The sequence below is a fragment of the Oncorhynchus clarkii genome, chromosome 6, assembly GCF_045791955.1.
Source record: "Oncorhynchus clarkii lewisi isolate Uvic-CL-2024 chromosome 6, UVic_Ocla_1.0, whole genome shotgun sequence".
Classification (NCBI taxonomy): Eukaryota; Metazoa; Chordata; class Actinopteri; order Salmoniformes; family Salmonidae; genus Oncorhynchus; species Oncorhynchus clarkii.
The window spans coordinates 25,662,963-25,688,198 of record NC_092152.1 but is presented as its reverse complement, the minus strand read 5'-3'; the positions used below and the strand labels follow the sequence as shown (position 1 = coordinate 25,688,198).

General features: G+C 44.0%; 1 protein-coding gene across 1 annotated transcript in view; it reads right to left on the bottom strand.

Moving 5' to 3' along the window:
* Positions 1–815: 815 nt before the first annotated feature.
* The window catches only part of LOC139410868 (hemicentin-1-like), a 63,096-nt gene continuing 38,675 nt past the window's right edge, over positions 816–25,236 (bottom strand). The window contains exons 45-81 of the mRNA XM_071156469.1: positions 22,414–22,538; positions 22,117–22,300; positions 21,873–21,970; positions 21,483–21,761; positions 21,166–21,356; positions 20,983–21,064; positions 20,737–20,873; positions 20,489–20,630; positions 20,219–20,363; positions 19,938–20,065; positions 19,592–19,748; positions 19,365–19,486; positions 19,110–19,274; positions 18,893–19,000; positions 18,614–18,748; positions 18,365–18,499; positions 17,938–18,207; positions 17,624–17,814; positions 17,331–17,544; positions 17,048–17,182; positions 16,751–16,941; positions 15,416–15,497; positions 15,082–15,252; positions 14,731–14,883; positions 14,410–14,547; positions 5,714–5,835; positions 5,369–5,609; positions 5,133–5,192; positions 4,807–4,926; positions 4,360–4,494; positions 4,130–4,249; positions 3,870–3,995; positions 3,615–3,743; positions 3,213–3,506; positions 2,853–2,972; positions 2,633–2,759; positions 816–2,351 (exon numbers count right to left, since the gene is read on the bottom strand). Coding sequence (XP_071012570.1) covers positions 1,967–2,351; positions 2,633–2,759; positions 2,853–2,972; positions 3,213–3,506; positions 3,615–3,743; positions 3,870–3,995; positions 4,130–4,249; positions 4,360–4,494; positions 4,807–4,926; positions 5,133–5,192; positions 5,369–5,609; positions 5,714–5,835; positions 14,410–14,547; positions 14,731–14,883; positions 15,082–15,252; positions 15,416–15,497; positions 16,751–16,941; positions 17,048–17,182; positions 17,331–17,544; positions 17,624–17,814; positions 17,938–18,207; positions 18,365–18,499; positions 18,614–18,748; positions 18,893–19,000; positions 19,110–19,274; positions 19,365–19,486; positions 19,592–19,748; positions 19,938–20,065; positions 20,219–20,363; positions 20,489–20,630; positions 20,737–20,873; positions 20,983–21,064; positions 21,166–21,356; positions 21,483–21,761; positions 21,873–21,970; positions 22,117–22,300; positions 22,414–22,538 — 5,857 coding nt within the window. The 3' untranslated portion in view covers positions 816–1,966. The remainder of the gene's footprint in view (positions 2,352–2,632; positions 2,760–2,852; positions 2,973–3,212; positions 3,507–3,614; positions 3,744–3,869; positions 3,996–4,129; positions 4,250–4,359; positions 4,495–4,806; positions 4,927–5,132; positions 5,193–5,368; positions 5,610–5,713; positions 5,836–14,409; positions 14,548–14,730; positions 14,884–15,081; positions 15,253–15,415; positions 15,498–16,750; positions 16,942–17,047; positions 17,183–17,330; positions 17,545–17,623; positions 17,815–17,937; positions 18,208–18,364; positions 18,500–18,613; positions 18,749–18,892; positions 19,001–19,109; positions 19,275–19,364; positions 19,487–19,591; positions 19,749–19,937; positions 20,066–20,218; positions 20,364–20,488; positions 20,631–20,736; positions 20,874–20,982; positions 21,065–21,165; positions 21,357–21,482; positions 21,762–21,872; positions 21,971–22,116; positions 22,301–22,413; positions 22,539–25,236) is intronic.

Genomic DNA, 25,236 nt, shown 5'->3' with positions numbered 1-25,236 from the left:
ATATTCAGAGTTTAAATGGCCAAGTTGATTAGTCACAGAAATTAGGACTAATAAAGCCAATGCAACGGCCTGTTTTATAAACGGTGGGACTACAACATGGATCGGTATTCAAAATTCCATTGTGGGCCGACATGTTACCTCGTGCTTACTGGGGTGTAGCCTGCCATCTTTTGGACATATTTTTTCGTGTTTTACAAACGGTAGGCTTACCACAGATGCAGCACTGTAGCCCTCAGTAAGCACGGACCAACTGCGATGCCGTTTGAACGTCTTTATGGGGGGTAGAAAGTCGGCCTTGATTTCCACATCCACTGACATTGGTTTTTGGTCCGGTCTGGACCAAATCAGGACCAATCATAGATGTCTATGTTTGGTTCAGATTTTGTCCGGTCATAACATAGCTGTTTATAAATTACTTATTTCCAACTTTCATTCAGAACCAAAAACTAGCCTGATTTCAATATCTGGAAAATACATATTTTCAATGTCTGAAAAATATGAATTTTCAACGTCCTGGAACATCTATATTTTAAACATATGGAAAATACCTTCTCACCTTTCATTCAGAACCTACATTTGAACCGAACTTCAACCTCTGGAATATACGTGGAGGCGGCGGCATTTTTTGGTATCGTCACGGGCAACAGAACAGCAAAGACCAGCCTCGGAGGTCGTGCTGCAGGTAACTGAAACAGTCCAAATATAATTGTGTCATAAATGGCTAAGTTTAATTTCATTTTCTCATTGGTTGACTTACAGTTAAAACACATTTAACGTGCATTACTACCAATGACCAAAGCGGACAGTAATACACATTTTTCAAATTAGACATTTTTTTATGAATTTGATGGCATGACATGTGTATACAGTGACACTGAAATGTTGGTTAATTCATCATACAGCTAATAGAAGGGAGGGTGCAGTCGAAATTCGAAAGAAATGTACACTGCACTATTGCAGCCATGATTTTGCTGAGTTTGTTCAGCATGTTTAATTCACACAAGTATATTGTGCATCTTTTATATTAATATTCATCTGCTTCCTCTTTCCCTGTTTCACAAACACCCACTGAATGTGGTTCTTCACATTTTGGGGTTTGTGTGTGTGCACACTGAGTATGCTTTTGGTTAAACAATAAATAGTTGTTGTTCAGCACGATGTCTTTGTTGCTTCCTTCCCTCAATGGTTTTTAACCATGGAATTTTGAAACACATTTAGAAAGATGAATGGCTAAATCAGAATACTACAGCCTACAGACTAAACGTGATTAAGCAGAAAGGGACATTTTCTCTGATGTCCATGTTGTGGCCCTGCTAGTGGAGGCCAACTCCATTCAGCACAGAGTCCAATGAGAGCAATCAAACTCAAATGGTCTTCTACTTCCTGCTTAAGATGGTTTAGTCCAGGCCGGGGGAGGAAATGCTTCCTCATCCGTTTGTTCTTGTAACACAAGCACCATATGGCTCACGGCTCACTGCTTCGATGAAACTTAAACACACATAAGTACAGTACATTCAGAATAGCACCTTATAGCTGATTCATGTGACAACAATGACTTAAAAGAATAGGAAAACACAAGATAAAATAATATTGACAAACCTGTAGCATTTTCACAATATAAATAGCTGCACGCCATTGTAATGCTATAGGACCATCTTTGGCGTGTTCATTGTGATAAATCCAACAAAACAGAACAGATTTTTGACTAAACCATGTCCTCACAGTTTAAGATCCATTTCAATACAGTTTACATTGTACCACAGATAAGGGTCCAAATATCAGTGAAATCCTTAGGGATAATACTGTTTGCCTTGTCTCTTGATTAGTGCTTTCTTGGCTTGGCTTGGTTGGCATGCTCGGTCTCACAGGCCGGGAGCCTGATTCTACAGAGATTGAGGAAGGGGACAGGGGCCTCTTAGGGGAAAACACAGTCAGTTCCACGTTCCAGTTGGGGGGGGGGGGGGGCTCAGTAGGGGTATCTAGAGATGGAGATGTAGATGATGAAGATGCTCTGGTATGTGATGCGGCCCTGTGTGGAGAGGGTGGTGGCCTGCACCCTCAGACGCACCAGGCCTGGTCTCTGCAGGGGCCGTAGGGTGAAGATGATGCCCCTGCCTGCCTCATCCCTGATGCCAAATAGCTGGCCCCCTGCCCCCGGATCCCCCTCACTGTCCTGCTCCAGGATGGTGAAGGATGTTCTCTCCTGCAACACCCCCGCCTCAGAGAAGGCCGACAGGCGCACCACGTTGTGATTGGCTAGGATGCCGAGGGGGAGGGTCAGCAGCTTGTACTGCAGTAGCAGAGGGGAACTTCCAGAGGCACAGTCCCAAGAGCAGGGTCTGTAGCACGTCCTGCCATGGTGAAAGAAGAGTCAACTGTTACACTTCCAGAGGTACCAATACTGTTGCCAGCTGGCTCTAAAGTTCAGTGACACATACAATACATAAATACTGTACACAACAACCGTTTCATGGTTTTGTGGCATCAACGGTCGGTGACTTATTACATACATAGCTAACTACATATAAAATGACTATGGTTGTGTGATAAGTAACTACGGTAACTACAATATTACAAAAATACCCAGGAAACAATCTGTCTAACTAGCCACACATTGCAACAGGCCCCTTACCCTGGGCTCCCTCCTTTCTGATAGGATGCAGGGCAGGGAGTGTCCAGACACTGATGTCCTCCACGAGTGTTGAAGCACATCTGGTTGTGTCCACACTGGATGCCTTGCACTGCACACTCATCAATGTCTGCAAGCATCAGAAAGGAAACTCAGTACCTGTGTATGTTCTTGGCAATGTAAACCCAGTTGTGATGGGTGGTTATGTGTATTTTCTCCATACCTTTACAGCTCCTGCCGTTGGGTAAGAGCTGGTAGCCTGTAGGACAGAGGCACTGGAAACTGCCTATTGTGTTTCGGCACTCATGTTGGCACGGCTTCCTCAGCAAGCACTCATCCACATCTGTACAGAGATCAATGACATGATGAGGTAAGCACCGGTGGTATCAGATTAAAGTCCCTTGCTTGCGGCCTTTGCTTACAGAAAAATGAGAAGCTTCTTCTCCATCTTGTCCACAAAAACAGATGCCAGTTAGATGACAGAACCAAAGTGCCCTTGGTGGTTTGGGTTATTTAATAACAACATCTTTATGTGGGGAAATGCTTCCAGAGGGATTTCTACTTTAGGGGGAGCAACACTCACCGACACATGTGCCATCTCGGTTGGTGTAGCCTATGGGGCAGCTCTGTCTGGTGATGCGGGATACCCCATGATGCCGTGAGAGGATGGGCCTACCGAGCGATGACACCAGCTGTGGGCGCAGTCTTTCCCTGATGCGGGTACCGTTGGAGAAGGCCTGTCCTCTCTCTAGGCCAGCACAGGAGCGCCCATCCCCCAGTAACACAGTGCCTGGTGGGCAGAGGCACCGGAAGCTGCCTGGCACGTTACGGCACTGGTGGGCACAGGGACTCGGCGTCTGTAGGCACTCATCAACGTCTGAAAGGAAAAACAAGAGTCAGACACTACTTAGAACCACATTTTATTGGACAGTAGCATATTGTGTTGTGGAGTAAAACATGACTATGCCAAAATGAAGTGTCTTACCCAGGCATGGACGGCCCACCCCCTGGGACCGATAACCTCTGGGGCAGACACAGCCGTACCCCCCAATAGTGTTCTGACACATCTGGCTGTAGCGGCACATGTGGCTCCCATCCTGGCACTCGTCCACATCTGTGAGACAAAACGATGGTAAACACAGGGCTTAATGTGAGGGTCATCATTCTCGTGGCACAAAGCTATACCTGCATGCAACAACAGTCAGAGTAACAGACACATTAATTATGAATGGCATCATACCCACACAGGCCCCATTCTCTCCCATTCTCATGCCAGCTGGGCAGCTGTCGAAACACTGGTAGCCTCCCTCTGTGTTGCGGCACTGCTGCTGAGCTGGGCACACATTCCTGCTGCACTCGTTGATGTCTGTTTACAAACAAGCATAAAGGGTTTGAGATTCCATAAGTTAACTGCTTCCATAACTTACAGTTTACTGCCTCCTGGTGTGAAACATTTGAATCTGTTGAAAATATCATCAGTGAGCCGCAGGGGCCACTGACCTAGACATCTGTGCCCAGAGAGCTGGTAGCCAGGGTTGCAGACACAGCGGAAGGAGCCCAGAGTGTTCAGACACTGCTGTTGACACGGGGAGAGAGACGACTCCTGGCACTCATCCACATCTGAAACTCACACCACAGCCCTACCTCTGTTACTAATATGCCTTATACAGGTGATGAGCGGCTGAAAGAAAATCCTAAATAAACTTTTCATTTGTTGCGAATAGACTTGCCTTCACAGCTGGTTCCCATGGCGCTGGGCTTGAACCCTGGGCCACATTTAGCCTGGCAGCGGTACGTGCCAACCGTGTTCACACACTGCTGGTTGTAGTGGCACATGTGGGAAGCCTGGGCACATTCATCAATATCTGCAGAGAGGTACCACAAATTTGAAGTGTCTACAATAACAGTGTTTATACATTCACAGCGATACCATCAGTTCAGATCATCTCAGAACCAGATACTGTGTGCACTAGCTACCTGACTATTTAAATGAATGTAAATATTTGTGTTTTTCTATCTGTCACCATAGATTGCCTTCTAAATACAGTTTACCAATCCACATGATACCAGAGCCATATACAGACAGATCACCTAATGTAATTACGTATCTAAATAGGAGACATAAAATGGTGTGATAAAGTGTGCAGCATTCAGTGAGAGTGTTTTCTGTGGCTGACCTTGGCATGTGTTGGTCTTTGGAGAGATGGTGAAGCCGGAGGGACAGGCACAGGAAAAGCCACCCATCACATTGTTGCAGGAATGAGAGCAGGGCGATTCTGCAGCACATTCATCCTCATCTAACAAGTTACAGTTTATTAAGATTTTCTGCATGAGTTCATTGTATTGTAATACTTTGTAATTGTATTGTTGTAATACATTATAATTACACTGCAATACAAAATATTAAGTATTTGGATTATTTTCATTTCAACAAACATTGTTTGTTTTTTTTAGCTTATTTTTTATTTTAAATCACAGAAGGCAAAAGTATACAAAAACATACCAGCACAGTAAGAGGCTGTATCCAGGACAAAACCTTTCGGACATGTTTCTCCATCACCATCTAAAAATACAGAGCACCACCTTAAGTCTATGAACCGATTAAATTGCAACTTACATTTAAACAACTACAATGACAAAGATGCAACATGTTTGCTACAGTACATCAGTTTAAAGTCAAGTGTTTGTCTGTCTTGTGTTTGTCTGTCTTGTGTTTGTCTGTCTTGTGCTTGCACTGACCTGGTAGGAGTAGTGAGGCTGTCATCTGGAAGTCCAGACTGAGAGTTAATATGCTGTAGATGCCACTCATCTGGGACACCTTAAGCAGCTGCAACAGGGGCCCCTGACGCTCCTCTCGGCCCTCGTAGATGATGGAGTGGTTACAGCGCAGCACCATGGGACCGCCTGCTCTCTGATGTGCCTGGGACGACCACGAGTACAGCTGTCCTGGTCCCGTCTGCACGTATGACTCATCAAACTCCTCCAGGACACAAAGCAATCATCATATTAGAGATAGAGTGTCATGGTTAGTCACGGTCGGGGACTTGAGCTGGCTTTAGGATGAGAGTGTTAGTCATTACACACCTGCAGATTGAGATGGGAGGTTGATAATGTTGGAGGGACAAAGCCATTGATAACGATGTCCATTAGGAGAACCCCCTCTGAGTCCAGACCTCTGGCTACATGTGTTACCCGAAGGCTCTCTCCTGGTTACACACACACACAAACAGAACGTTCAGATACAGCATGGAATAATACAAAATAAAAATAAACTTGTTTTGAACATGAACTTTCCACACCCAAAATATTAACTTCCCATTATTTACACCCACTTCCTGGAGCACTCACAGAAAAGACATGCATTTTAGTCAAAGTCCAGAGTAGAAAATGCAGTCAAGCGTTTTGATACCATCAGAGTACACAGTATCCCGTAAAACAGAAATGTATATTAGCAATCACACCCTCTCCGCTCTCAGACTCATTTACCCAACTAAGAGAATATCATCAATATGACCAATGGGCAGAGCATTATCAATTATAGGGAGTACTATCAATTAATTTACCCAAAATATGTTATACCGTATTCAGTAATACTTTACTTGACACCCAGTGTCATAACACGTTACCACACGATCATAACTATGTCATGTGTCATAACAGCTGACATAACATGGCCATAACTGTCATGACCCATATATTTACATCTGTTGTGACATATATTGCATTATTTTATGGCTGGTTATGACACCTACATTAGTGTCAAAACCCACATTTATTCAAATGAGAATTTTCCCTGCCAAGAAGTTCCCTTTCATTTGTAAATCTCTTTTAAATCCTTTGTTTTGATGTAATGAATGCTTTACAGTCATGTTGTTTTCATCATATTTTAAATAACTTGCAGAAAATACACTTTATGCCATGAAGCATTATAACATCCTGTGTCACTTTACTTGGACTAAGAAAGTACACTTTGACACTGTCAGGAAGCATTATGACCTTAATAATCATACAAGCCAGATAGGCCTATCACGTACACGCCCTTATATCAGTCATCAGTCACAAAGAGGGTGTCTTGTCCTGCTCCTGAAATCTGTTCCTGCATTCATCTCAGTCATCAGCAACAGAGCATTGGGGTAAGCTGCATGGCTGACATCGATGTGTGCACAATTACAATAATAGCAGGTCAAAATATTTATATAGAAGTTTTGACACTTATGTAGGTGCCATAACATTGTATATAGACTTGTTTTTCTACTGTATTATTGACTGTATGTTTGTTTTACTCCATGTGTAACTCTGTGTTGTTGTATCAGTCGAACTGCTTTGCTTTATCTTGGCCAGGTCGCAATTGTAAATGAGAACTTGTTCTCAACCTGCCTACCTGGTTAAGTAAAGGTAAAAAAAAAAACATAAAATAATGCAATTGTGTCACGTTATGACAAGTTTTGTCAGCTGTTATGACATGATTATGACCGTGTCATAATGTATTATGACGCTGGGTGTCAAGTAAAGCGTTACCTAGTATACCATATAGCCTATGTTTTATACAATTCCTTTTTGCAATACAACCCAATGAGAATGAAAGTAAAACACAACATAAGGTTGCAAATAATTATATTTGTGATGAACTGGACAGTATTAAAGTGTTACTGAATATACGGTGTTTGGCTCCGTCCAACAGCACTTCATGCTTTTGGTTCAGCCTTTTCCACAGTGCTAAATGTTTCATTTACGTATGAAAGCGTAGAAAACAAATGTCAGCACACAAACCATACACATCCCAATGACAAAAATACAACCAAATTGTGCTTATGGGAAACGCGTGAGGGTGAACGACGAGCAAACATTTTTACCTTAAAAAACTTCTTCGGATCCAAACATGTCATACTCTAATCCAAAATAAATGAAATACTAAATACTTAAAATTCATTCCCATACATGAAAGTCTGTCTTAGGAAATAAGGAGGATTCTTAGAGGTTTCAAAGGACGGCGTAAACCATTGCTTTACTAAGACTTGTTTAACTGGGGCTACATGGAAAATATTTTAGCTGTTGTGAAGACGGTGCACTCTTATGCACATCGAATTTCCTCAGATAATTTCTGTGGAATACTAGACAGAGGCATACAGCATCACTTACAAACGTTTCACATAGGAATGGGAATGACTAATGCTGTAACACAATGTGACTTTGTTGTAGTAAATTAAGCACAGAACAAATACATACAAATATTGAAACATTGCTGTTTCCAGTCAATTTTATCTGTGGGAAACAGCTACTCTCTCTGTGTGCATTTCTCTTTGAAAAATCATCCTCCACATCTACTACATTTGACCTGTAACTAGTATACACTCAGGCTCTTATAAGTGAAATTTGTGAATTTGTCATCCTGTCTGCTTTTCATCTTGCTCTGACTTCCTGTTCCTGATTATTAGTCTATACTTCTACCCACTTGATAAACTTTAAGTGTGCCTTGTCCTACAAAATGGTCCACCCACACAGACAGTGTGGTGAAGAAGGCGCAACAGTTCCTCTTCAACCTCAGGAGGCTGAAGAAAATTAGGCTTGGCACCTAAAACCTTCAAACTTTTACAGATGCACAATTGAGAGCATCCTGTCGGGCTGTATCACCACCACCCTATCACCCACAACCGCAGGGCTCATCAGAGTGTGGTGCGGTCTGCACAACGGATCACGGGGGGGCAAACTACCTGCCCTGCAGGACGCCTACAGCACCCGATGTCACTGCCTGTTCACCCTGCTACCATCCAGAAGGCGAGGTCAGTACAGGTGTATCAAAGCTGGGACCGAGACTGAAAAACAGCTTCTATCTCAAGGCCATCAGACTGTTAAACAGCCATCACTAGCACAGAGAGGCTGCTGCCTACTTACAGACTTGAAATCATTGGCCACTTTAATACATGGAACACTAGTCACTTTAATAATGTTTACATATCTTGCATTACTCATCTCATGTATATACTGTATTCTATATTATCTATTGCATCTTAGCCTATGCCGCTATGTCATTGCCAATCCATATTTTTATATAATCTTATTCCATTCCTTTACTTAGATCTGTGTGTATTAGGTATTTGTTGTGGAATTGTTAGATATTACTTGTTAGATATTGCTGCGCTGTCGGAACTAGAAGCAAAAACATTTTGCTACACTCGTAATAACATCTGCTAAACATGTGTACGTGACCAATTACATTTGATTTGGACATTTTATACAAGCTTATCACCTTTTTGTACCATGAAAACCATTGATTCTTACAACTAATTCATGACTTGCGGATTACTCAGTGAGACTTATCTTCTGTACTGTCTGCCAATTGACTTGCTAGCTCAGATACATGTCTGTCTAACTGAACAGGGACTGGTAAGGACAGCCTTGTAATGGCATCAGGATAATTAAGGTACAATGAATGTAATACCTGTGAATTGCAATATGATGAGCTATTTGCAGCATCTACACAATTATTTAGCACGTTGTGTAGGCCACTATAGTCTGCCCTGCAAGCTCCACATTCTAATCCAGTAAATAAATTATACAAATAATACTTTATGATATGGAAGGAGCTCCACCCAGATAATACATGACATATTTTACAATAAGCAATTTGTTAAAAAGTCAATTATACTGTACAGGTTCAGCTTGAATACTTTTCCCCGTTGTTCTGTGTAACTCCAGCGATCAATTCTATTGGTCGGATTAACGAGATTAATTAAGCACTTGCTATATACAATTTAATTTGTCTAAACTCATACAATCTATTCCATTGTACCACCAGAATGTCAAATAAGCAGGAAGAAGCAAAATCCCAGATGCCAGGGGGTCTTGTAGTCACAAAAAAAGACAGTAGCTGTCACTACAATTTCACAGGTCACAGAGAGATATGTACTGTATAAACTGAAATGAGAGCAAACGGAGTAAATGGAATGCTGTAAAGGAGTAAATGAAATGGCATCAAACACATGGAAACCATCCCCTTTGTGTCCAGAGCCTGGAGCCCTTCTCTCCTTCCTCCAGCCTCCTGTGCTGTATGACCCAGGACTGCTCCACCGCTCTGTGCCGGGCCTCCTCCAGCACATGTTCCTTCTCCTCCTCTGTGACACCGTAGTGGATGTTGAAGTGAGTCCTGTTTTGCATCTGGATGTCAGCGAAGCTCCCACTACAGTCATCATCTGGGACAAGGTCATGTTGGCGCCGTTGTCCAGAACGCAACCCACTACGGTGTGGCCGACCACTCCTAGGTCCCCCTCCAGCAGGTCAGGCTTGATGAAGTAGTGAGTATCCAGAACACCCACCATGAAGTGCAGGCCTGACAGGTAGACTGCGTGGTTTAGGACTGCTGCCACACGAAGGCTGTCCTCGCTAGCAACCCCAATGATGAGATGACAACATCATCTCTGATGGCAAACTTGACGTCCTTACTAAAGATGGAGGAGATGGCAGAGAAGCGGGGCCTCCAGCCATGCCACGCCCCCAGCTGACCACTCACCTTACTCATGGGCAGCCGGTCCAGAGTGATTAAGTTCTTCAGGTGTTTCGGCAACTCACACTGGATACCCAACAGAACCTTACTAGGGTCCCAGTCTTGTGTCTTGGTTTGAGTCCTAATCATTGCGTAGGTTTGCTCCATGCTCTCCATCTCCGGCTTGGGATAACCAGGGACAACATTGTGGAGCTGAAACCCAAACAGTTGCAACCAACCGCTAATATCTGTAGCGTAGCTGTTGTTGAAGGAGTAGAGGTTGAAAGGCTTGGGTTGATGCTGAGCTCCATCCACAGGTTATGGTTGGGAGTGGTCCACCTCCCAGCCACCACATCATACATAGTCCCTCCTCCCCAGGTGCACCAGATTGGTTAGCGGGTCATAGAGACCGCCCTGGAACCCGATGATCAGCTAAAAGGAGAGTTTGAGTCTTGGTAATTGTCTCTGTAAGTGGTGTAGAGCATCTCCTTGACAATGTGTCCTTGGCTACTGAAGATGGCCAGTGGCGTGCCAGAGTTATCACAGGCTACGTAGTATTCCTCCCCACTGCTTAGCTCCATGACGATGAGGTGGTGTCCCTGCAGGTCAAAGTAGAGGGAAGTGATCTCAGAGCCGGAGTGGTTGAACATGTCGGTCACCCTGGTAGGTTTGGTCAGGCCAGCATAGAAGAACTGAAGCTGCGGGCCTTCACGGGTCCTGCCCAGGCCGTTATAGCGGTAGTGAATACTCCTCTCCGACACTGTCAGTTGGAGCTGTAATCAAACATGACATTGTCCCTTAGGCGAAGGAAGCCATCTTCATCCATTTCGTGCTGAATAACTCAGAGTCTTGTCATGCGGTCTTGTAAGTCATAGCGCAACGGCATTAGTCTGGCACTGTTGCCATGAATCAGTCAATTAATGTTGCCGTTGAGGTCGTAACTATAAGCTGACTATTAGCATCATACTTGTATGAGTAGCGTGTGATGTTATCTACACTGGTCCTGATCAGCGGAGGCTGGTGGGATGAGCTATTGGAGGACGTGCTTATTGTAGTGGCTGAAATGGAATAAATGGAACAGAGTCAAACGTGGTTTCCATATGTTTGATACCGTTCCATTTAAACCATTACAATGAGCCCATCCTCCTATAGCTCCTCCCCCAAGCCTCCACTGATCCTGATCTCACAGATAATGATGAGACCCCTTTTGTCATATTGCACTAGACTTCAGGATCTCATACTGGACCTCCATCACTTGTCTGTTGGCATTAAATATCTTATCTTACTTCATGATGTGAATCAGGTAAGTTCATGAAGTTCATGAAACTGAATTTCCCAAACTGTTCAATCCTTCCAGACACGTCAACATAATGGTAAAGGTCAATGGGAAGAGAAGTTTCATTGATCATGGCCTGCATGCTAGTGACCCGGTAGTTATTATTGCTGTAGTCAAATCTCCCAATCACCAGACCCTCCACACTAAACCTATAGATCTGTCTCCCAACCAGAGGACCTGTCCGTCTGTAGAGGATGGTGCACATGAAGCCCTGGTTCATGAGGTTGTGGTCTTCACCCCCCTCCTCCTGGAGATCCTTACGACTTTTTCCACATTTTGCTAGGTTACAGCCTGAATTTAACATGGATTCAATTGAGATTTTTGGGGGGTCACTGGCCTACACAAAATACCCCATAATGTCAAAGAGAAATAATGTTTTTTTGTTTACAAATTAATAAAAAATGAAAAGCTGAATGTCTTGAGTCAATAACTATTCAACCCCTTTGTTATGGCAAGGCTTAATAGGTTCAGAAGTACAACTTTCCTTAACAAGTCACATAATAAGTTGCATGGACTCACTCTGTGTGCAGTAATAGTGTTTAACATTATTTTTGAATGATTACCTCATCTCTGTACCCCACATATACAGATAATTGTAATGTCCCTCAATTGAGCGGTGCATTTCAAACACAGATTCAACGACAAAGACGAGGGTTTTCCAATGCCTCTCAAAGGGCACCTATTGTGGATGGGTAAAAATAAAATAAAAACAGACATTGAACATCCCTTTACGCATTGTGAAGTTATTCATTACACTCTGGATGGTGTATCAATACACCCAGTCACTGCTGTAAAGATACAGGTGTCCTTCCTAACTCAGTTGCCGGAGAGGAAGGAAACCAGTTAAAACCAGTTACAGAGTTTAATAGCTGTGATAGGAGAAAACTGAGGATGGATCAACAACATTGTAGTTACTCCACAAGACTAACCTAATTGACAGAGTGAAAAGAAGGAAGCATGTACAGAATAAAAATATTCCAAAACATGCATCCTGTTTGCAACATGGCACTAAAGTAACACTGAAAAAAATGCGGCAAAGCAATTCACTTTTTATCCTTAACACAAAGTGTTATGTTTGAGGCAAATCCAATACGACACATTACTAATTACCACTCTCTATATGTTCAAGCATAGTGGTGACTGCATCATGTTATGGATATGCTTGTAATAGTTAAGGACTGGGGAGTTTTTCAGGATAAAAAATAAATGGAATGGAGCTAAACAGAGGCAGAATCCTAGAGGAAAACCTGGTTCAGTCTCCTATCCACCAGACACTGGGAGATTAATTCACCTTTCAGCAGGACAATAGCCTAAAACACAAGATCAAATCTACACTGGAGTTGCTTACTATGAAGACAGTGAATGTTCCTGAGTGGCCGAGTTACAGTTTTGACTTAAATCTACTTGAAAATCTATGGCAAGACCTGAAAATAGTTGTCCAGCAATGATCAACAACCAATTTGACTGAGCTTGAAGAATTTTTTAAAGAATAATGGGCAAATGTTGCACAATCCAGCTCTTAGAGACTTACTGCTGTAATCACTTCCAAAGGTGCTTCTACAAAGTATTGACTCGGGGGTGTGAATACTTATGGAAATGAGATATTTCTGTATTTCATTTTCAATAACTTTGCATGCATTTCTAAAAACATGTTGTCACTTTGTCATTATGGGGTATTGTGTGTAGATCGGTGAGAGAAAAAAGTAATTTAATCAATTTTGAATTCAGGCTGTAACAACTAAATGTGGAATAAGTCGAGGGGTATGAATACTTTCTGAAGGCACTATGTTTTTGTCAGAAGCTGCTTTTGTGTTTCACTGTTCTTGTGTATTATTGCGACAAATTTGGGGACAATAAAGGACTAGGAATCTGAATTCTCAAGTGAACAAAAATGAACTGCAGTCAAGGAGAAATATGCCCTCTGCTGGTTCTCTTACAACGTACATACATAGGATCTTAATTAGACCACTTTATCATTTCAGGAAAATAATCCTGCATCAAGAAGAAATGTGAATTATTGTGATGATTATTAATTAAATGGACATTTGTTTATGTGTTGATAATTTTTTTTGTTAGGGCAAATTAAATCGGACAAGTTTCTAAGCCCTGTCTAAGCTGGAGCGGGGGGGTTCTACTAAGCTATATGGAATTGTTTTAAGATGGTCATACCAGGGATCATTTTGCTATTTGATTTGGTATTTTAAGACACCTCGAAGTATCACAAAAAAATATTTAATTTTTTTTAATTTGATGAAACATTATTTTTGGCCTTACTGCTATTTGGCCATAGAAATGCATTGAATAACAGATTCACTACATGAAACAGCGATATAAGAAAGATTAGGAAACATTTGTTATTTCTTTCTTACGTGTATTTAACCCCTTATTTTTGGCACTAAACGCTACAGACAGAAGATGGTAGATCGGCTGTATCGACTTCAGATGAGTCCCAAGACGCTCGTGAGAGTCTCATCTTTCCATAGAGGGGCCAAACAGACGCTACAGGCGATTTTGTGAGAAGACCGATCTTCGGGATGTCTCATGGGCTGACAGACACCGCTCTAGCTCTGTCACCACAGATGCTGAAGTGCGACTTGGGCAGACGCAGTGGATTGAGACGCATCCAATATCTATCTTAAACTGACTGATTTTTATGGGGATTGTTTGTATTATGCTAATTAAATATCCAGGGGGGCACGGACATTGACCTTGGGGGGGTTAAAGTGGAAATTATAAACTTGAGAAGCCTGTTTAACCTTGCAATACACTACAAGTTTGTATTTCCTGCTATTAAGAACATTTATTGCAACAACGGGGTGATCCAATTAAGATCTTACACCTGTACAGATTTAAAGGGAAAATTCAGTTCAGTAGAGACAAACACTGTTGTAGGACTACATTTAAAGTAGAGTAAAACAATTCAGGTTATTTTGCAGAATGTAACTGTATCTGTTCTTAACTGACCTGTGTCAAACTCCAGTTGGGACTCCTGTCTGAACAGGCCCTGGGTCAGTGAGTAGCCATTCCTGGCTGCTCCAGTCTGCAGCACTGTGGTCCAGTAGATGGGAGCAAACACAGACACGAGCGCCCGCAGCAATGGACCTGCAAAACATCCGTAGTAAGACCACAGCTTATATTGAAACATCTCTAAGAGTATGATAGGTCAGGGTACAGACATGCTCAATGACTGAGGGATATATATATACACAACGTCTTCACAACTTGATTAAGTTACTGACTTGATTGGTATTTCTAAACAGAATCCTCTCCCACTCCCATACTCACCCACACTAGGGGGGATGTTGTCCAGGTGGGCCTGCAGGGTGCTGGTTCCCTCCTCTAGGTCCTCTGTGATGTTAACCTCCAGGAACGACACCCCAAACTCCCTATCATTCACCATCCCTATCAGGCTGCCCCTGGCCTTACGAGGGGCCTCCCCTTCAGTCACCAAACATAGAGAAAGATGGAGGGGGGGGGGGGGAGAGAGAGAGAGAGCGAGAGCGAGAGAGAGCGAGAGAGAGAGGGGGGGGGGGGGGGGGTTATGGTACTAATCTTTTTATTTACATTATATAATTCCATTGTTAAATTCATCTGCATCTGTTTGGAGTGACAGGAGATCAGTTCAATCAGCCGTACCTGGACAGAGTCCAGTCTGACAACTTCTGGAGTCCATACTGGGACCGTCGCATGATCGCCCCCCATTGACTGGCTCTGGATTGTTGCATAACCTGATTCGCTCCTGAACCCCTCGTCCACAGGTGGTGCTGCATGGGCCCCACTCCTCCCAATTAGAGTAACCTCCCTTAACTGTGGCAAGAGAGAGAGAGAGAGAGAGAGAGAGAGAGAGAGAGAATACATTTAGAGAATGAAATAAAAAATGTGTGTAATTTTAAGAATACTGCTTTTTCATATTTTCACAACAGTATTTGGATGTTGGTGTGACTGTGTTTATGGTCCACACATCACTTACTCTGTATTTTGAGAGAGACGGTTCTCTCCGCGACTCCAGCCTCACTCTCAGCCACACACTGGTACTCCCCTGCATCTCCTCTCTGACAACGATGGCGACAGATAGATGTTATGGCATAAACACATTTAACACAAACACATTATTATTGTTCCTCTGAAATATGAGGATTGATATTGCTGGTGGGGACCCTCATCCTTACACTCTTCCAAATAACATCATATAATGTAGTGACATTACCCCAGTGGTTCAGCTAAATGTGAGTGTGTAGTGTGTGTGTGTGAAGATTGTGAATTAATTGGCCAATTATTAACTACGACATTTATAAATCAAGCTGATTATGTCTTAAAACATCTTTGTTTAATCCTCTGTATCAACTTTGTGTACGTCTAAGATAATAGAAAATAGGGGATCTTGACTTCCAAACTGATCATCATGACCTGTCAGCATTATATCCTTCAGTGAAGTAACAATCTGGTATGACGACCAAGGGATGAGTCTTTTAGGTCCTGCCCTGTTTCAAAGTTTCTAAAAGGGTGTGTTAGCTTACTGACTGGTCAGAAATAAGTTTCCATATGCTGAAGTATGGCGTACTGTTGAATGCTGCTGAATAAAGTCTTGCCGTCCTAAGAAGTCCCGTTTGAGTTTCTTTGAGTGCGTCAGTCAACTCTACAATAAACATTGTGTTCCACTGGCTGTTTTCATTTTTTTTCTGTTGAAAAAGACTGATGCATATTTCAGATTTGTTTATGGAACTTCTATCCCTCATTGACGCATTTAAAAGCTGACATTTTCTAAAAAGGAAAGTTTATGGTTTTTCCATTAGCTCGTTCGGCAATAACTCAGTATGACAACAGAGTATCACAGAGCTCTCTGTGAGAAGAACTATTTGTCTTTGAGAAAGTGTCAGCTGCAGGGTGTACTATTCCAGCATTAGCTATAGAGGTAACAAAGTTAACAACGTTACAGCCGGCAGAACAGGGAGAGAGCCTGGGAACATCCATATCTGAGCTCCCTCCTTCCCTCTCTAGCTAATACTGTTAGCCTCTGACTGAACTCACGCCAATCTGATTACGGCCAGACTCGGACACTGCAGTTACTGTAGGTCACACAATGTTCCATGACCCAGGATTGCAGATGGAGTGCAGATTGACTGCAGTCAGTGGTCCATCCTCTCACTCTTAAGCTGACTTCAAAATTGTCCATCATTTCTTGTGTAAGCCTACTCTCTTTTTGTTTGTACAGACATTTTTTAACTCAAGATATGAACTCTCAAATTCAAAGAACACTGGATAAAAATATTTCTGAGGGAGACAGATGGGACACGTGAGGTGTTACCGTGATGCTGTAGATGGCCAGGGAGCCATTATGGAGGGGTTGCAGGCGAAGGGAGCGGAGAAGGGGACTGCCGTCACGGAGCCAGCGGAGGACAGGACTGGGGTTTCCCTGGACAGGACAGTCCAGCATGGCTGTGCCACCCTGGGCCACAGTCTGAGAGATGTGGGCCTCTCCCTTCAAAACTGGAGGTTCTAAGGATACATGATACATCCCTTACATACAGTGTACCCCTATCAACAAATAGAACAACACAAATATAAACAGTCTAAACTCTGGTCATGTCCTGAAAGTGCTCACCTCTAATGCGGACAAATGAGAGTGCTCTAATGGTGCCCACACTGTTCTCTGCTAGGCACACATAGGTTCCCGCATCACTCATGGTCACATTCTCTATGACCAAGGAGCTTCTGCCTGCCTCATCCACACTGGAACCTGAGATAGATAGAGTTAGAGAGAGAAATAGATAGATAGATAGATAGATAGATAGATATAGATCTAGAGAGAGAGACTATTGCAGCAATCAAGATCATTATATCAATCCTTAAATCAATCATAACAGAATATGTAGCCAGTGGAGTACCTGGATAGGGGCTGTTGTTAGCGGTCCAGGAGATGACAGGGGTAGGGGTGCCCTGGCCATGGCAAGACAAGCTTAGACTTTGGCCTTTGTTTAGGGTCACGTCACCAGGTAACTCCTTGAAGGCGGGCCTCATGTTGACGGACAGGCGGGTGTCCTGTCTCGCTGTGCCTGCTGTGTTGGTGGCCACACAGGTGAACACACCACCATCACCTGGCTACAAGGGACAAAAAGTTGATCAGAATCTTCACCTAAATCACCTTGATTATACACTGTAAAGTAGAAACGTCTCTGACCTCTGCCCTCTCAATGATCAGCTCTCCTGATCGCAGAACAGTAAATTTGCCAGGGAGGTTGGGCACGATGTTATCGTCCTTCTCCCATGACACCCTGGGCTCTGGCAAACCCTGAGCCGCACACGGCAACAAGGCCTGGAAGCCCTGGACAACAGACAGCTCTGGCTGACCAGCAGGAATCATAGGCGGGACTAGAAGAGAGAGAAAGACTCAGTTTATTACTGGCAAATCAGTTACGCCAGTCACTGTTAATCCTAATGTTAGGTTAATTTACGGTTAAATCTGTCTCATGCCCTCAGTTCTTATCCACTCACTCATTATGACAAGCCTCATGTCATGGCTGGCCCTGCCAACAAGGTTTTTTGCAGAGCAGGTGTACAGGCCAGCATCACTACGTTGTGAGGCCGCGATCCTCAGGGTGCCGTTGGCAAAGAGCTGTATGTGTGCCCCCTCTGTGACGGGCCTGCGTTCCCTGTGCCAGGACACCTCCGGCTGGGGTTGCCCATCTGCCACACACTCCAGGCTCACTGGCTGGCCCAGCACGGCCGTGTACTCCACACGAGGAACACTCAGTACTGGGGGAACTGGAGCAACACCATCACACATAGTTGAACCTTTCACTATTGAGATATGCATTATTTACATTTCTCTGAGGCCCACAAGCATTCAACTAATTACCAACAAGTGCCTCCATACTTTTCAGACAAAATGTCTATGCTCTGTAGAGGTGTAGTGTGTTACCTTGCAGCACGAGCCGTGTCCTTCCCATTGCTGTGCCAGCTTCATTCTGTGCCAGGCACTGGTAAGTGCCCGCATCACCCAGTGTGACCCGAGAGAACTTCAGAGCTCCATTTGAGAGGAGAGCCAGTCTGTGACCTGTAGAGCCATAGAAAGAAGACATCACTATTCAGAAGCAGCAGAGTATAACTGACCAATGTGTTATATAATGGCTTGATTTCTGATCAAGTGTTTAAAAGAGGACATTCTCACCAGTTAATATGGGAACACCCTCTCGTTGCCAGGTGATGGAGGGTCGAGGGAAACCTTTCACCTCGCAGGGCAGAACCGTCCCATGATGCAACACTACTTGTACTTCCTCTGTCATGGGCCTGATCTCAGGGGGCTCTGAGTGGGAGAGGGCAAATCCATTGTCGTTGTTTATCATATACAGACTAACCATTGTTAAATGGTCAAATTAAGACAGAGTTACAAAGCAAAAACATTAACCATTACTGTATATCCTTAACAACAATCCACCCGAGGACCCACCTTGCACTGTGAGAGTGATGTGTTTGTGGGCCACCCCTGCAGGGTTCCGGGCAGAGCAGGTGTACCTCCCTGCATGACTGGGGGTAGCAGCTGTAATCTCCAGCACCCCTGGATCCAAACAGTACAGTACCACAACAATGAAGACCAAAGTACTAACATGACAGAATCACTGTTGGCCATAGTACCATGTTACACTCTGAGCAGCAGTTGGACCTACCTGTGGGCAGGACCCGATAACTCCCTCCTCGGGAGCCCAGCTTGGCTCCACTCTTGGTCCAGCTGACACTGGGCTCTGGGCGGCCTTGGGCATGGCATGGCAGCACCACAGGGGCCATTTTGATAGCAATGACTGTTGTGATGTCATCTTCAATGGTGGGGGGGGCTAAAGGGAAAGAGAGAAGAAATCTCAGTCTTTATCTTAGATTAAATGGCTCTCTACCAATGTTGGATTAGGACCTAAAAGCAACAATACCTTGTAGGATAACCTCAATGACACTGCGCTCCTCTCCAACCTCATTGGCTGCTGTGCATTCAAAGTATCCCTCATCCTGATTGGATGGAGAGAAAAGGACCAGAGATCCAGAGGAGAGTAACCTTGAAACAAAACAAAGTCACACACAATAATTCAAAATGAATCCTTTGTATGTATGTCCATTGTTTTATAATTCACAGGAGGACAGGCCATTCTGCTCCACGTACCTGTATGTGCCAGACTGCTGGTTGAGGTCTATGGGAGTCCCATTCCTCTTCCAAGTGACTTTAGGTGCAGGTATACCTGTGGCCTCACAGCTCAGCACGGCTCTCACCCCTGTGGTCACCGTCACGTTGAAGGGACCAGGGTTGATCGAGGGACCAACTACAGGGACCCAAGTCATAAAAAGAATACATATGTATGGCATATAAACCAATCTGACTGTAAGGTGCTGACTGTAATGCAGTGGCTGGAAACCTGAATAAGAGTGTCTGATCCAAAATGTTCATGTAAAAAGGTAAATCTACGGTATTATGGTGTGATTCTGTTTTTCTTTGAGTTGTATTTATTTACCAAACACGCGTAAGTCCCTCCCATGGTGATCTGATCCGGCCTGATTGGACACGGTGCAGTAGTAGCGTCCAGCATCACTCAGCTGAACAGCCTTTACACGCAGAGAGCCTTCAGACAGTGTGGTGTACCTGGGACACAGGACACACACAATCAGTCAGCTCCCCTGACAATCTACACATCTACAGTCATACAGAAGATGACATTCTGCTTTATGTGTAAAGACAGTATCCCAATAACCTCCATTAGCTAAGTCAGTGGAACAAAAAGTAAGAAGCCCTTACTTGTTGTCGTCAGGACCAATAGGGATGCCATCTTTCCTCCACAGGATTGTAGGTGAGGCCTCCCCCTCTACTTCACAGGGCAAGACTGCATCCTGACTGATATGTGCAGTGACCACAGAGCTGCTCTCTTTGATGACTGGTGGCACTGGGGGGAAAGAGACATGAAAATACACATTATATAATTGATTGAGGTTTATACTGCAGATTTATTCCATATCACTGAATGCATGATCTCAATCTTCTTCCTAACTCATCATGTTGTCAACTCACTGAGGATCTCCACAGTGAAGAAGAGGTTGGTGCTTCCAGCCATGTTGGTGACCACACAGCTGTACTGGCCACTGTCCTGAGGCCTGACGTCCTGGATCTCCAGGTACTGACCCCCGGCCAGCCTCTGGATACGACCCCCCAGCTGGGACCAGGGGAGAAAGAGGGAGACAGAAAAAGAGAGAGTCAATAACGTTTTGTACTATATTGTGTGATTCCTGCCACCCTGTTTCCATGATGTCCAGTCTGACCTGTAATTTCACGTCGTCCTTGTACCACTCTATGTCTGGTGGAGGGTCACTGTCAGCCTGGCACTCCAGAGTCAGGTGTCCTTTGGCTGGGACTGACAACGTTCTGACATCATCAGAACCAAGAAGAGTTGGGGGAACTGGAGCAGGGAAACAAGCGTTGATGATTAGGATCAGGATTTGATTTATAAGTACCTTGCTATCTATTGGCAGGATTGACAATATATGGCTAGGAAACACATGTATCACCTTGAACACGGACCCAGTGGTTACTTCCATCCTCGCCTGCTGGGCTGCTAGCCAGACAGGTGTATAGACCTGCATCCTCCACCTAACAACAGAGATATCACTGGTATGATCTGGTGTTTACCATTATACAGCAGTGAGGTCTGAATGTCAACTAAATGCCGTGTCATTACGTTTATGACTTACTTGCACTTTGGTAATCCTGAGGAAGTGTCCGTCCTCCTCTACTATCTCACTATCTCCCTGTAGAGGGCGCCCATCCTTGAGCCAGCTGAGGGTAGGAGAGGGGACGCCCTCTGCAGTACACTCCAGCTCCAGAGCAGTGTTCACGGCCACCATCAACTCCTCTGGAGAGCTGATGGAGATCTTTGGAGGCTCTGTGCAAGAATAGAAAATTACACCATTGTTAAACAACATTCCTATTGCTTCAGCGGAGCTTCAACTTTTCATCTGTGCGTAGGTGCTGTTTGGGTGAATGGAGAATGTTTGTTCTGCCTGCTCACCCAACACAGTGAGGTTGAAGCTCTTGGTGCTGCTGCCAGCCTGGTTGCTGGCCACACAGCTGTAGAGGCCTCTGTCAGAGAGCCCCACGTCAGGCAGCTGCAGCCGCGTCTCCTGGCCGTCAAGCAGCAGGTTGCGATGCAGGGACAGAGGCTGGCCGTCCTTTAGCCATTTCAAGGAGGGAGGGGGGACACCCTGCGCCTCACAGGTCAGCGTCACCAGGGACCCCCGCACCACTGTGACCGGCTTTACAGGCTCCACATGGTCCACACCTGGAGGAACTGAGACATAGACAGGCAGGCAGGCAGACAGACAGACATCCGTTTACAGGTATAGCACTTACAGCTCAGTGGTGTATTCATCAAAAGGAGGTGGGGAGTATAAGTTAGTACCTTGGACCTGTACATCAAAGTTAAGCTCAGCGAGGCCAGCGCGACTGCGTGCCACACATGTATAGACCCCAGAGTCTGACAGCTGCACTGGAGAGATCCTACACACACAGAGGGCATACACATTCACTTTCACCTCACCTGAAACTCAGGCATACTTACAAAAACATATCCTGTTTATTCCTTCATTAAGGCCATTTTGTGCGAGAGCTACCAAACTAGACATTTGCCATGTATAGAATCTTACCTGAGTACAGTGTCTGCGGAGAGGAGGCGGATACGTGGAGAGAGGAGCAGGGGGCGTCCATTCCTGAGCCAGCTGATCTGGGGTGGAGGGCTACCCGCTGCCTGGCACTCCAGGGTCACCACACTATCCTGGGTGGTCTGCACCTCTCTGGGGGCACTGGTCTCACCCGAGATAGAGGGGGGCACTGTGCGGAATTACATCATCATTATTACCAAGAATCCAGATTGTTTCTAGGAAGCTCAGTACTAATTTAGTTAGGAAATATTTTCTTTAACACGTAGATAAAAGACAACTGACCCAGTACAAGGAGGGTAAAGATCTTGCTCTCCTGTCCAGCAGGGCTGACAGCCAGACAGGTGTAAGTCCCAGAGTCCTCAGGCCTCAGCCTTAGCAGGGTTAGAGTACTCCCATCAGGGGATATGCTGTAACACAGAACACACACACATAAGTGATTACGAAGCAGGGCTGGACATTCAGGTAAATTTGCCAGTGTCACACAGGTCAAGTGCCAACTGAAGGCTCTAATAGCTACTGTAAATTGGACAGTGCAGTTAGATTAACAAGAATTTAAGCTTTCTGCCAATATCAGATATGTCCTGGGAAATTTTCTTGTTACTTACAACCTCATGCTAATCGCATTAGCCTACGTTATCTCAACCGTCCCGCAGGGGACCCACCAATCCTGAAGAAGTTTTAAAAACTAGAAGGTGAACAAAAATCGGTTTCCATTTGAAATGAAACGCTTTGCATGGAAAACAATCCAACATTCAATGTTGTCTTGCTCATAATAACTCCATTTAAACAGCGGGAAACATACGAACGTGTCTACATCTCTCATGAAAACTGATCAGAAATGAAATCACGGAATAATTATATTGGAGCAGTAGAACCTCTAAAGTACAAATAAAGAAAACCATTGAATGAGTAGGTGTGTCCAAACTTTTGACTGGTACTGTATGTTTTTTTTAAAGGCAGTAAATTATACTGAATGAACTGTTTCGCTGCCAGACAAGACTCCACTGATAGCCAAGTGTAGGTGTTGGGACTGCTGTTGGGACAGCTTTATGTAGGCCCTAACAGTTTGTGGGCACCATTTGTCACTGTTATAGTGCAATTAATGTATTGTTTAGTGTTGTGTTGTGTAGTGGCTTGCAGGCATGCATCTAAAATACTTTGTTGGAGCTTGCCCCACCAAGATTTACATGATAAAATCACCACTGGTGATAAATACTTGACATAAGGAACAGACAGCTAAGGGATTTCATCTGCTTGTTTGTCTTTAATCAGTTAAATAGCCTATTTTAAAAATAGCCTTATTACAATATTTCCTTCACTGGCCCAAGCGGGGCACTGATGGGGATGCTCGACTGAGTTTTTTCAAAACCTCCCCGGGCCAGCAGGCAGCCCTGTATGTCGAACCCTGTTAAGAGAATAACACTGATACACATACAGTTGAAGTCGGAAGTTTACATACACTTAGGTTGGAGTCAATAAAACTCGTTTTTCAACCACTCCACAAATTTATTGTAAACATACTATAGTTTCGGCAAGTCAGTTAGGACATCTACTTTGTGCATGACACAAGTAATTTTTCCAACAATTGTTTACAGATAGATTATTTCACTTCTAATTCACTGTATCACAATTCCAGTGGGTCAGAAGTTTACATACATTAAGTTGAATGTGCCTTTAAACAGCTTGGAAAATTCCAGAAAATTATGTCATGGCTTTAGAAGATTCTGATAGGCTAATTGACATCATTTGAGTCAATTGGAGGTGTACCTGTGGATGTATATCAAGCCCTACCTTCAAACTCAGTGCCTTTTTGCTTGACATTATGGGAAAATCAAAAGAAATCAGCCAAGACCTCTCCAAATTGTAGACCTCCACAAGTCTGGTTCATCCTTGGGAGAAATTTCCAAATTCCTGAAGGTACCACGTTCATCTGTACAAAAAATAGTACGCACGTATAAACACCATGGGACCACGCAGCCGTCATACCGCTCAGGAAGGAGACGCATTCTGTCTCCTAGAGTTGAACGTCCTTTGGTGTGAAAAGTGCAAATAAATCCCAGAACAACAGCAAAGGACCTTGTGAAGATGCTGGAGGAAACAGGTACAAAAGTATCTATATCCACAGTAACACGAGTCCTATATCGACATAACCTGAAAGGCTGCTAAGCAAGGAAGAAGTCACTGCTCCAAAACCATCATAGAAAAACCAGACTATGGTTTGCAACTGCACATGGGAACAAAGATCGTATTGTTTGGAGAAATGTCCTCTAGTATGATGAAACAAAAATAGAACGTTTTGGCCATAATGACCATCGTTATGTTTGGAGGAAAAAGGAGGACGCTTGCAAGCCGAAGAACACCATCCCAACCGTGAAGCACAGGGGTGGCAGCATCATGTTGTGAGGGTGCTTTGCTGCAGGAGGGACTGGTGCACTTCACAAAATAGATGGCATCATGAGGAGGTAAAAATATGTGGATAATTTGAATAAACATCTCAAGACAACAGTCAGGAAGTTAAAGCTTGGTCGCAAATGGGTCTTCCAAATGGACAATGACCCCAAGCATACTTCCAAAGTTGTGGCAAATGGCTTAAGGACAACAAAGTCAAGGTATTGGAGTGGCCATCACAAAGCTCTGACCTCAATCCCGTGGACAATTTGTGGGCAGAACTGAAAAAGCGTGTGCGAGCAAGGAGGCCTACAAACCTGACTCAGTTACACCAGCTCTGTCAGGAGGAATGGGACAAAATTCACCCAACTTATTGTGGGAAGCTTGTGGAAGGGTACGCGAAACATTTGACCCAAGTTAAACAATTTAAAGGCAATGCTACCAAATACTAACTGAGTCTATGTAAACTTCTGACCCACTGGGAATGTGATGAAAGAAATAAAAGCTGAAATAAGTCATTCTCTCTACTATTATTCTGACATTTCACATTCTTAAAATAAAGTGGTCATCCTAACTGCCCTAAGACAGGGAATTTTTACTAGGATTAAATGTCAGGAATTGTGAAAAACGGAGTTTAAATGTATTTGGTTAACTTCTTGGATATAGGGGGCGCTATTTTAATTTTTGGATGAAAAACGTTCCCGTTTTAAACAAGAT